General features: G+C 42.7%; 2 protein-coding genes across 4 annotated transcripts; both read left to right on the plus strand.

Annotated features, from left to right (window-relative positions):
- Nucleotides 1-1,540: 1,540 nt before the first annotated feature.
- On the plus strand, nucleotides 1,541-12,926 carry LOC310701748 (olfactory receptor 2M5-like). The gene is made up of 4 exons (XM_083493072.1): nucleotides 1,541-1,967; nucleotides 3,065-5,427; nucleotides 11,093-11,198; nucleotides 12,617-12,926. The coding sequence occupies exons 1-2, from the start codon at nucleotides 1,797-1,799 to the stop codon at nucleotides 4,040-4,042; spliced, it is 1,149 nt and encodes a 382-aa protein (XP_083349198.1). The 5' UTR covers nucleotides 1,541-1,796; the 3' UTR covers nucleotides 4,043-5,427; nucleotides 11,093-11,198; nucleotides 12,617-12,926.
- LOC310701820 (olfactory receptor 2Z1-like) lies at nucleotides 5,437-12,417 on the plus strand. 3 transcript variants are annotated; one of them, XM_083493242.1, is made up of 4 exons: nucleotides 5,437-5,866; nucleotides 6,906-6,980; nucleotides 7,902-8,047; nucleotides 10,825-12,417. In XM_083493242.1, the coding sequence occupies exons 3-4, from the start codon at nucleotides 8,042-8,044 to the stop codon at nucleotides 11,770-11,772; spliced, it is 954 nt and encodes a 317-aa protein (XP_083349368.1). In that variant the 5' UTR covers nucleotides 5,437-5,866; nucleotides 6,906-6,980; nucleotides 7,902-8,041; the 3' UTR covers nucleotides 11,773-12,417. The 3 variants fall into 3 exon arrangements, with proteins under 3 accessions (XP_083349368.1, XP_083349369.1, XP_083349367.1); XM_083493243.1 differs by having other exon boundaries at nucleotides 5,437-5,852; XM_083493241.1 differs by lacking the exons at nucleotides 5,437-5,866; nucleotides 6,906-6,980; nucleotides 7,902-8,047 and adding an exon at nucleotides 9,722-9,907.
- Nucleotides 12,927-15,791: the final 2,865 nt, after the last annotated feature.

Below are 15,791 nucleotides of genomic sequence, written 5' to 3' on the forward strand. Positions count from 1 at the left end.
TTCTCCACATTTATGTAGCAATTTGTTACAATACCTCCTCCTGAAAATTCACAAGCATTTTAGCACAAATTTCTCCAGATTTTTGCACCCCCCCAAAAAAGGTTTAGGGGTACTTTCATTTTCCTACTCCTATTGATCCAGTTACAGATAGGTAGCCGTGTTGGTCTGTCATAGTCAAAATAAAAAAAATCCTTCCAGTAGCACCTTAAAGACCAACTAAGTTAGTTCTTGGTATGAGCTTTCGTGTGCATGCACACTTCTTCAGATACACACTGAAGAAGTGTGCATGCACACGAAAGCTCATACCAAGAACTAACTTAGTTGGTCTTTAAGGTGCTACTGGAAGGAATTTTTTTTATTTTGACTACTCCTATTGAAATACTGCCCCTCAATGAGGCCAAACTTAAATTCACAAAATGTTTAGGGGTATGCGTACCCCCAGAAAAAAGCACTGGTTTTGACTAATACACACATTTATGCAAACAATTTCCCCTAATATAATGCTTTTTCTATACTATTTAAACCAATATGCATTTTAAGGCAATTTCCCTTTAAAATATGCCATTTGAGATATGATTCAGGTGTTGGGGGGGGGGGAAGGATGCTCTGCAAAATTCAAAGACGTGAATTTTGACAGATAGGTGTGCTTTGGTTCACATATTGTTTCAGAAAGTCTGCATTAGGTAGTTTAAAATGCAAACAAAATCTAATTCCTCCTCTATCCCTACTCCCAGGTAAATGTACACGGGATTATAGCTCAAATGCTGTGTTTATACCTTTGTTTTGCGAACATTCACATTTATTAGGCAATTAAAGATGCTTTCCTTCTGCTATTCACCTTGTGCAGGAGAAGAAATTATGTGATGCCAAGGGAATACAAGACTACTGTTTCCAGAAGTTCAAGATCTTTTTCTCTCTAAAAATAACAGCTAGTTACTAACATGTCTACCCAGGAGTAAGTTTGATGGAATTTAAAGTTAAGTGTTAGGCTAGCAAGCCTAGCTTTATATCTTCTTCAAAAGAAGAATGTATGAATGAGCTTTTCCTTTTTTAAAATTTGTCAATTATTTTTCGTTGATTTTTATAAAAACAACAAATTAAAAGCAAATTAATTCAAATTTAAAAGAAATTCAAATGTTGGCTTCCCAACCCCTTCCTGGTGTTTCTTTTCTCTCCTTCCTTTGCTGCTCACAATAACATAGGTAAAGGTAAAGGTAAAGGGACCCCTGATCATTATTTCCAGTCATAGCCGACTCTGGGGTTGCGGTGCTCATCTCGCTTTATTGGTCGAGGGAGCCGGCGTACAGCTTCCAGGTCATGTGGCCAGCATGACTAAGCTGCTTCTGGCGAACCAGAGCAGCGCACGGAAACGCCGTTTACCTTCCTGCCGGAGTAGTACCTATTTATCTACTTGCACTTTTGATGTGCTTTCGAACTGCTAGGTTGGCAGGAGCAGGGCTGAGCAACGGGAGCTCACCCCGTCGTGGGGATTCAAACCGCGTCCTTCTGTTCGGCAAGCCCTAGGCTCTGTGGTTTAACCCCCAGCGCCACCTGCCTCCCACAATAACATACTTCCCCTTAATTTCTATTCATTCCCCATCTTTCTGAATTTTCACTATCTGTGCCTGTTTTAATTCCAGCTTAGACTTTTGTTTAACTATAGCAGGTCCCCAGTTTTTCAAGTATTCTTCCTTTATCTACCCATATAAATCGTGAAGGAGCTTTTCCTTTGAGTTTCGTACCAGGAGATAAAACTGAGCTGACTGTGAAATGTGGAACAAGCAAGCAGCCTCCTGATGGTTTTGGTCAAGGCAAAGCTGGTGTTGAAGGTTGACTGGGCTGGGCCAAGGCCCCTCATCCCAGCAGAAGGGGCTATTGACGCCTCCTGGTCATATCTGCAAACTGCTTGCTCGCTTTCCTCTTGCTCTGCCACCCCAGAAGGAATGACTACCCAAACTACAACAGAGGTGAGGAGGGGGAGAAGCTGTCACTGCCTGCTTGCTCATTGGCTGCTTCTGACAAGCGAGCAGGGGGTGCCAGTTGCAAGGCAAAGGAGCAACACCACCTGCCAATAATTGTGGCGAGTGGGTCAGCTACCCATAATATACACATTTTTGTGTGCGTCTTGGTTGGCTGAGCAACAATAGCCCCAAATTTGGAGAAGTTTGCATTTTGAAAGGTAACTCGGTTTGTATATTGGTTCAACGAGATCTGACTTGGGTAATATCTCCTTGGAATGGCATTCTTATTCCAGACTTTTGCCAGCACAAGACTTCCTCTCTGCATGCCCTTCCAAATCTATTCCAGAAGGCCGGGTAGGGAACCCAGAACAGAACACAATGAGGGGAGAGGGAGAAGAAATCCTGTTGCACAGGTGGAACTCCTTGCACAATCAGAATAATAATAATAATAATAATAATAATAATAATAATAATAATAATAATTTATTATTTGTACTCCGCCCATCTGGCTGGGTTTCCCCAGCCACTCTGGGCAGCTTCCACAAAGACCAAAAATACACTAATATGTCATACATTAAAAACTTCCCTGACAGCCTTCAGATGTCTTCTGAATGTCAGGTACTTGTTTATTTCTTTGACATCTGATGGGAGGGCGTTCCACAGGGCGGGCGCCACTACCGAGAAGGCCCTCTGCCTGGTTCCCTGTAGCTTTGCTTCTCGCAATGAGGGAACCACCAGAAGGCCCTCGGCACTGGACCTCAGCGTCCGGGCAGAACGATGGGGGTGAAGACGCTCTTTCAGGTACAACCTCATTGGCTAAAATCCTCTGAAATCAATGGCCCTTAAGTGGGCCTTCTTTGAGTATATACTTTTTCTATAAAGGTGACCGCAATTAGCAAAGATATTTCCTACATAAATTTCATTCAATTATGTTTAAAAAATAATAATTCAGTTGGGATTTTATTGGGTGTGTGTGTGTGTGGAGAAGCTGTCCATTTGTTGATGCTCGGTCAATTAGCCATTCGATAAAAGAAAAGAATGTGTAGAAACGTCTAGCATTTTGTGGCGTTGTTTCTCTTCCAATTGTCTCCTTGCATTTTCAGATCTCAGGAGGTCAGATGAAACGAGAAATGGGACATGGAAATGGAAATGGAACATCACAGACAGAGTTTGTTCTCCTGGGCATTCTAAGCCAAACAAAGCTATCAACTATTTCGTTTGCTGTCTTCCTATCAATGTCCATGGTTGCTTTGCTAGGAAATAGTCTCCTCCTGGCTGTGATCCAGGTGGACTCAAGTCTTCAGACTCCAATGTATTTTTTCCTCAGTCAGTTGTCCTTCATGGATATGTGCCAAGTCCTCGTCATTGTTCCCAGAACAGTAATGGCTTTTGCAACAGAGTCCAAAACAATTTCTCTTGTTGGATGTGTGGCCCAGATTTTCCTTGTTCTGAACATAGGAGGAGCAGAGTGCCTCCTGTTGGCTGTCATGTCATATGACAGGTATGTGGCCATTTGCCGCCCTCTGCAATATGCAGTTCTCATGAGAAGAAAATTATGCTTAGTCATGTCAGCAAGTGTGTGGATTTCATCTTTCCATTATGCATTGATGAAAGCGATTTATTTACTAACTCTTTCATACTGTGGATCAAACGTGATAAACCATTTTTTCTGTGAGTTCCACGTCCTGATAAAGTTGTCCTGTTCAGATACATCTATCTTTGAAACAGTGTCGTTATTAATTGGTAGCCATTTATTGCTTCTGTTCCCCTTCTCCATCATTGTGGCCTCCTACGTATCCATCCTTCTGCAGATTCTGAGGGCTAAGCGTGCAGCGGAAAGAAGCCACAAAGCACTGGGCACCTGTTCGTCACACTTGTGTGTGGTAGCCATCTTCTATGGGTCGGCCATCTTGCGGCACCTAAGGCCAGCCTCCTCCTACTCAGCAGAGAGGAACCAGATTTTTGCTGCATTGTGCACAATTCTCACCTCGACTGTGAATCCTTTTATATACAGCCTGAGAAATCGGGATGTACTAGCAGCATTAGGGAAACTATTCAGGAAACTGAAGGTACTTCCGTAAAAATATTGGAAGAGCCCTTCTGGATCATGTTGATATTTGGAGTTTTGGTGAAGGGACAGGATAACCAAATCCTGTCTGTGAAATCACCCCAGGCATCAATAATCACACGAGGCCTCAAAACTGTCCAAAATTCCGTTTCTCTCTTCTAAAAATCGACAGCTAAATCTTTCCTCTGCTTTTCTCACAAGATGCTGTGCATAGGCAAAATGTTACTTTTATCAGTACAAGAGAGCTTCAAAAAGGCTAATGAATAGACTCTTGTCAGTGCCAAGCATAAGCAGGCCTGGAAACTGAATCTTATCTCATTCGGTTGTAACATCTTGAACATGCTGAACGCAAGGCTTCTCATCCCCTTTCCTGGGAAGGGTGCCAAGAGTCCAAAAAGAGTCCCAAGACAAGAGCTTTCTGTTCATGCTCAGGAAACCCAACATGGGGCAGGACTCCTGAAGAGGAGGAGAAAGGGGAGGGAACTGGAAGGGGAATATAAGCTCTGTGCAAATGACTGTGAACCCGTGCTTGTTTGTGAGTTATCACACTTGCTCCTTCTACCAGTTCATGGATGGTAGAAATAAAGCTTTTTCTCCTAAACTATTCCTTGAGTGTCTGTTGACTCCCATTTCCCTCTCCCGGGTGCAATACTTTTTCCCACCCGAGGGCAAAGCCTCATAAGGCTACATTGGAAATTGCAAAACAATAAGAATAATTAGCTATGCACCTATGTTTTCTATCAGTAAACACAATTAAAAACACAGCAATCATAATCGTAGATGACCTGCTCTAAATACAGGGACTAAAACCTTATTAGCATTTATGGGTATATATTTCCATGATGATTGTTCCTAGTGCAACCCCACAACCCAGCTATCTAGAAAGAAAGTCGTAGTATTATCATCACCCTTTCAAGTTTTAATGGTAGTACTCCAGATAAGTTCTATATTGTGTCATTGTTCTATCCACAGTGGAACTTTTCACACACTGCCTGAAAAGTGTTTAGGAAGCTGAGACCATATTTAATGGTGTGGCGTTCGTACGGAGCCCCCGGTCGGCTCACGGACTATTGACCCGTACACCACTAATCCGCTGCCACCAACCAGGTCCTCCACGGTAAATCACTTAGTCTCGGTCAGTTCTCAAGTTAACCACGAAGATTGTAGTTTATTGCAAGCACAAAATAAACTTTAATTGCATTCGAAACACTGTTAACCCTTTTACCCTCCTAGTCTTATTTTATCCTGTCTCTAACTCTTCTACCTCCCCTCACACAAGAACCAACTGCACTAACTGTCTCTCTATTTCCAACTGTCTGCCAACTGCTTTCCCAACCGCTCCTTCTCACTGCTTCTTCCCAACTGTCTAAACCTCTGGCTAAGCCCTTTTAAAAACAGGTAGGCTCCGCCTCTGGCTTTTCTATTAGTCTACCTATTAACTCTTTCTCTTCCCCTGTACAGACATTTCCAAAAGAACGGGCAAACGGCACCCATGGAAACACCATCCTTTCTAGTCATGGGTCGCAGTGGTTTCTTGTTTTCCCTGGCACTTCCCTCCAGAAACTCACCCTTTAGTGCTACATCAGAGCAAAAGTCAATGCGGATAAAGCCCAATGGATGCTTGCTCTGATTCAGCAGTAAATAGAGAGCATAAAACCACAACAAAGACCATAAGAAGAGCCTGTTGCATCAGGCCAATGGCTCATATAGCCTAATGTCATGTTCTCACAGTGGCCAATCTTATATCTATGGAAATCCCACGAGGAGGACCCAAGCAGAAGAGCAGAAAGGCAGTTTCCAGAAGCAATAGCCAACCTTGAAGAGTTGTGGAGCAGGGGTAATCTTAAATATGGGTATTGTGTTATGTTCTATGAACTGGACACTAAGGGCCATGTAAAGATCTTGTTCTTAGATTTATCTAAGATAAAGGAAGACTAAATTTAATCGAGCACAATAAGTGGGAATATACACCAGCTTTCCTGCAGACAAGTTAAGACAAGAGCCTCAAAATACAATTTGCATATTTGGTTTTTTTTTAAATAAAAAAATTATTTATGATTTTCAGTTTTATACATTTCAATAATTTTACAATCATTTAAACACTTCGAAAACTTGACTTCCTTCCCTCTCTTTCTGCGGTTCCTTAAATTTATTTTTTTTATTTTCTGCATATTCCAAATTAACTTAATCATTTACTCATCTACTTTAAACGTATAAAACTGCAGGTTATTACAATAGTCCTGCCAATGTTCTTATCTGTTTACAGTTTGTTTGAAAATATTCAATAAACCATTTCCATTCTTTTATAAAAAGTTTGTTATTTTGATTTCTTATTTTTCTGGTAAATTTCGCCATTTCTGCGTATTCCATAAGTTTTTGTATCCATTCTTCTTTCACTGGTACTTCTTCTTTCCATTTTTGGGCAAATAACATTCTTGCCACTATAGTTGTATACATGAATAAATTTCTATACAGTTTGGGTAGTTCTGTCCCTATAATCCCCCCTCCCCCCAAAAAAATTATTTTGCCAATTTGCATGGTTTCTGGAATATGAGTGGATTGGTAAGAACATTAACTATTTTCCAAATGAGATGTGGGGAACCTGTAGCCTTCCAGATGTTGTTAGACTCCAACTCCCATCAGCTTCAGCCAGCTGGGTCAGGGATGATGGGTGATGAAGTCCAACAAACCTGGATAGCCCAACATACACACTTTAGAGGAATGGAATCTTTTGTGTGGAATCAGGACATATGTAAAAAATATGTGTATATCTTTAACGTCATGCCTAATAATTTTATAAATTTCCATCATGTCATCTCCTACTTGACTTTTCTCTAAACTAGAAAGTCTCAAATTCTGCAACTTTTCCTCACCAGGGAGTTGCTCCAGCCCCTTGATCACTTCGGTTGCCCTTTCTGAAACTTTCCCAACTCTACAATATCCTTCTTGAGGTGAGGCAACCAAATCAATAGGTTCAAAAGGACAGGTCAGTTTGAGGATGGCTGAAAATAGAGGGTACCCCTGGGTAACACAGCAAATGCACAAATACCACTTCAGGTTCATGATCTGGAAACGAAAAGGTAAACGTAGAGGATTCTACATAAACACCAATGGGTAGAGCTGCAATCACATAGCTTACAGAATTCCTTAGAGCAATGTTTCCATCAACAACTTCTTAATTAAGGAATTGGGACCAATTTCCCAAAGGTCAAAAGTCACCAAGAATACTTTACTAGATATTTTAAACTTTGAAGTGCCTGAGGAATGCAAATATTGCTCTTTAGTTCTTCCTCAGGTGATTTTCACCATGCTGCCAGGAGAACTAAAACTGGTGCGTTCTGAAGAACTCTCCAGCCCTAGCCCCTGAGACAGAGGCTGAAATCATCATGGGTGAAAACAAAACAAAACACACTAAGATGACACAACTTAGGGCTTCCAGGACTGAGATGCTGCTATTTTGAAGAGCATCCTCATTTCAGTAAATCAGGATACCTGATGTTACAAGGTATTTCTATTAATTAGTATAGCTTTTTCATGGATTTTATTTAGAGCTGTTGTTGCCTCCTCCATCCAAAATGTCCTCCAAAGTCTTTTCTATATGGTAAGGTAAAAGGTAAAAAGGTAAAGGACCCCTGGACAGTTAAGTCCAGTCAAAGGCGACTATGGGGTGAGGCACTCATCTCACTTTCAGGCTGAGTGAGCCGGTGTTTGTCCGCAGACAGCTTTCCAGATCATGTGGCCAGCATGACTAAACTGCTTCTGGCGCAACAGAACACCATGACGAGTGCCAGAGAACACGGAAATGCTGTTTACCTTCCTGCCACAGTGGTACCTATTTATCTACTTACACTGGTGTGCTTTTGAACTGCTAGGTTGGCAGAAGCTGGGATAAAGTGATGGTGCTGTGGTCTAAATCGCTGAGCCTCTTTTGCTTGCTGATCAGAAGGTCGGCAGTTCAAATCTGCGTGATGGGGTGAGCTCCTGTCTCTTCTATATATCCAGAAATGTGCACATGAAGGTAAGTGGTTTTGTTTTTGCTTTGGTGAGGCTTTTATTGAGTGATGGCTCTTGATAGTACAGATTTTATAAGCATTTCCCAACACTAGAAAAAAATGGCTGCCTAGGTCCTGGGGTGGCAGTGAATGAGAAATAAAGTAGAATCAACACCATGCCTAATAGCAGGCAGATCCAAAATAAGTGATGCTCAACAAGATTCAGCCTTGAAGCATGAGATCTAGCCACAGACTGGAAAAACCCACAGCCATTATTCAATTCGTAAGAAATGGACTAGATGGGGACTTCATATTTCAGAGATGCAGATACCCTAGTGCAGCCAACATGCCGCGTCGTCATCATGAACAACACCATCAGTTTATATCTATACCACTCTTTGGCCAAGGCCCCCAAGGCAGTGAACCGACGAATACTAAATGGGGGGAAATGATAAACCAAAGTGCAATACGATCAATCAATAAGAACCTTCTTCTCTGGTGATCACTTGTAGCCGAGTAAGATTGTCTTCCATAAACACAGTTTTAACAATGAGTCCGTAAGTGACTGTGGAGGCCAATTCTGGATCCACACGTCCTTCCACAGTGGGGACATTGGTTTCCGGGCAGGAGTTGATCATGGTGAGGGTTTGCCAAGAGTGCCTTCCTCTTAGCATGTTTCTCCCTTTTGTCCTGAGTTTGAGTGTCTTCAAAGCCCATGACACCTTTGGTAAAGGCTGCTCTCCAATTGGAGCGCTTGCAGGCCAGTGTTTCCCAGTTGTCGGTGTTTATACTAATTTTTTTAAGATTTGCCTTGAGACAGTCTTTAAACCTCGCAGTTATAAGAATGCAAAACAGCAACAGCAAAGGCGCACCACAAACAACACATTACACATTCATGACCTGAATATGTGCTCCCACCACAAACACAAGGGTGTTCAGAAACAACTGGTTTCCAGGGTGAGGCTGGCTGGGTTCGCCTTCTGGCACCTCAACAGGTAGCAGTTTTCTAGTCCCAGGCACAACAGCAGGTGCAGTAAAGAGGGGCTGGGGTGGCTGAAGTTGGAATCCACCTCCCAGCCAGAAAACGGTACTATTACTGCTACTTGCCACATGTTGGGTGGCTTTGAGCATAGTCATTTCCCACTTCTCATCCCACCCCATGTAGCATGTTGCACACAGTGAGCAGTTCATCTGAACCACCCACCATGTGCACAACCTGTGAAATCCCACATCATATGTGGAGAAGACTTGTGCTCATGGCAAATAAGGGAGGATAGTTCAGTAACCAGGTGCACTGGGCAGTTCAGCTTAAGGCAGAAAAAGTCAACACTAGTCAAAACAAGTGCAGCCCAGGCTATTCTGCTTTCCAACTTTGGAAAGGTCCTTGCAGACATGCTTCCTGACATCTTGCCACACTAAAAATGTGCCACAGCAGAATTGGAGACCTTTGACCTGCCAAAATTGCACCTGCTCAGTAAGTTACAACAGCCGGTCCACATGCAGAGTGGTTGTGTTAGCTGATCTGCAGAGATGTATTTCTTCACATCCTTAGGTGAGCATGGATTAGTTTTCTGGATTGTGCCAAGGAAAGTGCTTTTGCATGGGTTTGGGAGGAGGAGGGATGGCTGGCCCATGAAAGAACTGGAATGAAGGGCACTCTTAATGGGATGGTGAGATTCCATGTATTCTTTCCCCTTGAATCATGGAATTGTAGAGTTGGAAGGGACCACGAGGACTGAAGAAGTAGCTAGAGAAAGAGAGCAGTACAAGCAGCATTCAAGACACACAAAACACAGACTTTAAAGGAAGCACTGAAGACACTCACAGATACTTAAAGCATATTTAGGATGCTTTTCCTAAATGAAGACATCATTTCCTCCCACCATGTGGGAAAATTTTTAATATTTTATTTATTTAAAAACTACATTTTGAATGTGTCCCAGGGAACTATTGTTACTGGAAGTTAAGAAGGTGGAACCGAGGAGGTCACATGGGTGTGGTCAAAGGCGTGGTCACAAAAACACTGCTGTTGTATAAGCACTTAGTGCCTAACTAAACCGAAAAGTGTCTAACCTTGGCTTAGAAGCAGTCCCTCCTGTCACAGTTTGTCGTGTGACAGGTAATGTCACAATAGCCACACATTACTCAGAAGTAAGCCCCACTAAATTCCTTGGGGATGGTCCCCAGATGGGAGTGGAGCCTAAAAGGTTCCACACAGAACTTGTACGCACAATAGCTTCATGCATATGTTGTGTGGCGGCTGGTTCATGAGGGCTGCTCTGCCAACCTCAGTCAGTCTTCAGTCAGATCCAACCTTGCTACTTCTTCCAGGCCAGTGGCAACATCCTGCTCTTTAGGCTCTGTGTTGTCCTTGTGAAATTCACCAGAGAGGAGGGAGATGGGGACAGAATGAGAACGAGTTGGCTCTGCCTATCATTGACTCTGGTTCTGCTACCCTCCATCTCCCTACTTTCCACTCTACCAATCCCGCCACTGGCTTTGAGTCCAGACCAGAGCTTCTTGGCCATATGCCTCAGAGCTGCACCCATAGGAGGACTCTGGGTCAATAGACACTGCCTGAATCACATCTCCTGTCTTGGTACCTGTGGAATTCCAACAGCACCAATGCTCTTTTTTCGTTGTTACAGAACATTAATAGTCAAATTAACATTGTATGGACTTCCTCGAGCTTTTCTTTTAATAGCCATGTACCTAAAGCACTGGCCAAAGCTTGAAGGTTTTCTGTTTTGTTTGTTGGATGCAGCTATTTCCTTCTTCACAAACGTTGCCCTTCTGTCTTCAGGTCAAAGGGATCATGGGAAATGAGAATGCCACATCATGGACAGAGTTTCTTCTTGTGGGCCTCGTGCATCTGAAGACACCCAATGTCTTCTTTGGTGCAATTCTTCTCATGGTTTTTGTTGCTTTGCTGGGAAATGGTCTCCTCCTGATCCTAATCCAAAGAGACTCCTCCCTTCACGCCCCAATGTATTTTTTCCTCAGCCAACTGGCCTGCATAGATCTGGGCCAAATCCTCGTTATTGTCCCTAAAATGTCTGCGAACTTTTTAGCCCACAGAAACACCATCTCGCTCGGCGGTTGTGTGGCACAGATTTTCCTCACGTTGACCGGGGGAGGTGCAGAATGCCTGGTCCTGGCCGCCATGTCTTACGACAGGTATGTGGCCATCTGCAGGCCCTTGCAGTACCCCATCCTCATGCGGAGAACAACCTGCCTCATGTTGACGGCTGGGATCTGGTCTTTGTCAATGCTTTCCATCATGCCCATTGCAATCTTTGTCCAGTCTCTGCCTTACTGTGGGTCAAATGTGATTGAGCATTATGTTTGTGATTTCCCAGCTTTACTGAAGTTGTCCTGTGCCGACACCTCTGCCTTTGAAAAACTGGTGTATTTTGATGATGTGGTCATACTTCTCCTCCCTATCTCAGTCATCGTTGCCTCTTACATCGCCATCCTTGTGCAAGTGCTGGGCATGCGCTCAGTCAAAGGAAGACACAAGGCCTTAGGGACTTGCGTGTCCCACTTGTGTGTGGTGGGACTCTTCTATGGGGCAGCTGCGCTGACATACACCGTCCCAGTATCCTCCTACTCTGCACAAAGGGCCATGATCTACTCAATGTGCACTACCATCATCCCCCCAATGCTGAATCCTTTTATATACAGCCTGCGCAACAGGGATGTTCTAGCAGCCCTAAGGAAACTCTTTCTGAAGCGTGCCCCTCATAAGTAATTTCTAGAGCCGAAACACCATTTCGCATAAGTTTGTAATGTTCCTGGGTCAAACAGCAGCCACTGAGAATGAGGAACAGTTTAATAAAAAGAGCTGTATTCAGAGCTGCCTCTTAGACCCTCTGTCTTCTGGGATGTGAGGCTGGTTTAGTAAACAAGTTTCCATGCACTGGCAGTAAAGGTAAAGAAGAAGATAAGGTTCCAAATTATTTAAACAGAAAAGAATTTGGTTTCTTTACAAAAAGGATCATGCAGTCTTTGTGTACATTGGCTCCCAGTACGTTTCCGAGCACAATTCAAAGGGTTGGTGCTGACCTTTAAAGCCCTAAAGGGCCTCGGTCCAGTATACCTGAAGGAGCGTCTCCACCCCCATCGTTCTGCCCGGACACAGAGGTCCTGCACTGAGGGCCTTCTGGCAGTTCCCTCACTGCAAGAAGTGAGGCTACAGGGAACCAGGCAGAGGGCCTTCTCAGCAGTGGCACCCGCCCTATACTACGCCCTCCCATCAGATGTCAAAGAGACAAACAACTACCTGACATTTAGAAGACATCTGTAGGCAGCCCTGTTCAGGGAAGTTTTTAATGTGTGACATTTTAATGTATTTTTAATCTTTGTTGGAAGCTGGGGAGCGGCTGGGGAAACCCAGCCAGATGGGCAGGGTACAAATAATAAATTCTTATTCTTCTTATTGCATCCTAAAATTGCTTTCAATATCTGCAAGTACCTTCAATGTTTTCTTTAAGGTGTGTGTGTGTGTGTGTGTGTGTGTGTGTGTGTGTATTGCCAATGAGCAAGCAGGCAGTGATAGCTTCTCCTCCTCCTCCTCCTCCTTATCTCTGTTATAGTTCGAGTGGTCATCCCTTCTGGAGTAGCAGAGCAAGAGGAAGGTGAGCAAGCAGTTTGCAGACATGAACAGGAGGCTGCTTGCTTGTTCCACATTTCACAGTCGGCTCAGTTTTACAAAACTCAAAGGAAAAGCTCGTTCACAATTTATATGGATAGATAAAGGAAGGATAATTTGAATAACTGGGGACATGCTGTAGTTAAGCAAAAGTCTAAGCTGGAATTGAAACATGCCCAGCTGGTGAAAATTCAGGAAGATGGGAAATGAATAGAAATTAGGAAAAGGTATGTTATTGTGAGCAGCAAAGGAAGGAGAGAAAAGAAACATCTGGAAGGGGGATGGGAAACCAACTTTTAAATTTGTTTTAAATTTGAATTAATTTGTTGTTAATTTATTAATTTTTTTGAAAATCAATAAAAATTAATTGGCATTTTTTTAAAGAAGGAAACTCATTCATACATTCTACTTTTGTAGACGATATAAAGCTAGGCTTGCTATACTACCACTTACTTTTAAATTCAATCAAATTTACTTCTGGGTAGACATGTTAGTAACTAGCTGCTATTTTTAGAGAGAAAGAGATCAAGACTTAAGAACTTCTGCAAACACTAGTCTTGTATTCCCTTGGCATCACATACCTTCTTCTCCTGCACAAGGTGAATGGCAAAAGGAAAACATCTTTAATTGCCTAATAAATGTGAATGTTCGCAAAAGAAAGGTATAAACACAGCATTTGAGCTATAATCCCATGCACATTTACCCGAGAGTAGGGATAGAGGAGGAATTTGATTTTGTTTGCATTTTAAACTACCTAATTCAGACTTTCTGAAACAATATGTGAACCAAAGCACACCTATCTGTCAAAATTCACATGTCTTTGAATTTTGCAGAGCATCCCCCCCCCGAATCACATTTCAAATGGCATATGCTAGACTAGACGGACCATTGGCTTGATCCAACAGGCTCTTATTGTGTTTTTTGTTATGGTTTTATGGTCTGTGATAAGGAATTAGATTGGGTGAGTTTCCATTGTACTTATTTCCATCATTATTCAGTTTTTTTCATCACAACTATCCTCATACCTCTCTAAAAACACACAGAGTACATTTACAACGGTCTTAAATAAAATCAATACTTTAAAAAAATATTTTATTGTTATTTATGCAACTCCTGACAACTTTGAGTTCTTGTCCACACAAAAAAAGAAAGTAAGGGTACAGCTTTCAAGAATAATATAATGCTCAGTAAAATACCATATATTTGACCAGACTAAAGTTGTACCACAACAGCATGAGAAGCCATACGTGTGTGTGTGTGTGTGTGTGTGTGTGTGTGTGTGTTGACCTTTTCCCCAGCCCAGACTGGGGACAGAATAATAATAAAAATATAGGATCCTGCTTCCCTCCCCCATTCTCTATTACACACATACATACACACAAATTTTAAGTGTGAAGAGGACTATTAAATGGCATCCTACCTTGACTTACCTCAGGGGTGAAGGACCTGTGCCCCTCCAGTTTCCTAGCGAAAGGCCAGGGATGATGGGAAGTACAATCTGTCAGTATCTGGAAGGACAATACTAGTTTATATAAAAGAAACGTAGGCTATACATTCCTCGATAAACAAATGGGAAAATGTTTGCGCAACTCATTTCATTAGCACAGAACATAAAACAACCACCTCAAATCATCTGTTTTATTTTTACTGCTTGATTACAGGTGTAAAATTTGTACCTGTCTCATTGTGAATCCTTAAGGTGGCAATGGGAGGATCCCACATTTCAATATCTCCCGAAAACGGAGATGGTCTTTGTTATTTGACGGCACTTTGGTGCTTAATGTCTGTTTTGGAGATATTGCTCAATTCTAGACAGCTTTTGTTGGTTAAAAACACCAGGCACTGCTTTCATCATCCAAGGGAAAGTCTCTCATTCTGTAGGGAAAACAGTCCCAAGACTTCAATTAAATGGCTGATAGAGAAGCAAAACGGCTCTGAATAAGTTTTTCACTGCCCAGCAGTTTTACACATCAGCCCTTCTAACAACTTGCAGAACAGTTTCTAAAAAGCAGGGTGGGGGTGGAGCTTGCTTTTTTTTTTGCAGCTGCGTGTACATTTTTAGAATTCACTTTCTGTGTACAGTCATACCTCATGTTATGTTTGCTTCATGTTACGTCCCGCGGCGACCCGGAAGTACTGGAAAGGGTTACCTCCGGGTTTCGCCGCTCACGCATGCGCAGAAGCACTAAATCATGCTTTGCGCATGCGCAGAAGCGCCAAATTGCGCCACGCACCTGCGCAGATATGGGGCTTCAGGTTGCGCTCTTTTCATGTTGCGAATGGGCCTCTGGAACGGATCCCGTTTGCAACCAGAGGTACTACTGTAATTGCTTCGTTTTAGCTGAGATGCACACTGGTGGGGCATCTTTATCATATTCTTAGTTTCTTTTTAGGAAATTTTACTGTTGTATTTTAGCTGCTTTTATGTAAACTGTGCAGATAAATAAACAGCATCTGAGAAACATGCCTATGGCTCACACAACAGTTTCCACCTCTTTATTCCATCCCCCCCCCTTATTTGCAGTGCCTTCCCTGTTCCCCATGTCTTCGCTGTGCTTGTGTTTGAAGTCTAGATAAGTGTCATGAGACAGTTAAATCAGCTATGATAAAATGGGCACAAGACATTGGGTACAACATTATGTCTGAAGACTGGGAAAGGTTATGGACCACCGGTATGAAATTCACGGCATGTAGTGCCTTAAAAGAAAACATTATGAAAATGGTATACAGGTGGTACATGACCCCAGTCAAACTTGCAAAGATATATCATCTGTCTGACAATAAATGTTGGAAATGTAAGGAGGCTGAAGGAACATTCTTTCACCTCTGGTGGACATGCCCGAGGGTGAAGGCTTTCTGGGAAATGATTTACAATGAGTTGAAAAAGGTGTTTAAGTACACCTTTCATAAGAAACCAGAGGCCTTCCTCCTGGGCATTGTAGGCCAGAGAGTGTCAAAAAAAGATAGAACTTTCTTTTTATATGCAACTACAGCAGCAAGAATCCTTATAGCTAAATACTGGAAGGCACAGGAGTTACCCACGCTGGAAGAATGGCATTCGCAGCTGATGGACTACATGGAATTAGCCGAAATGACCGGCAGAATCCGAGATCTGGGAG

The sequence above is a fragment of the Podarcis liolepis genome, assembly GCF_965112155.1.
Source record: "Podarcis liolepis genome assembly, chromosome: 2".
Classification (NCBI taxonomy): Eukaryota; Metazoa; Chordata; class Lepidosauria; order Squamata; family Lacertidae; genus Podarcis; species Podarcis liolepis.

Excerpts from the sequence above, each read along its gene's own strand:
- LOC310701748 (XM_083493072.1), top strand. The coding sequence starts at position 1,797 with ATGGTTTTGGTCAAGGCAAAGCTGGTGTTGAAGGTTGACTGGGCTGGG. Across the intron at positions 1,968-3,064 it reads CTACCCAAACTACAACAGAG|ATCTCAGGAGGTCAGATGAA; the intron begins GTGAGGAGGGGG and ends TTGCATTTTCAG.
- LOC310701820 (XM_083493241.1), top strand. The coding sequence starts at position 9,869 with ATGCTTTTCCTAAATGAAGACATCATTTCCTCCCACCAT. Across the intron at positions 9,908-10,824 it reads ACATCATTTCCTCCCACCAT|GTCAAAGGGATCATGGGAAA; the intron begins GTGGGAAAATTT and ends TTCTGTCTTCAG.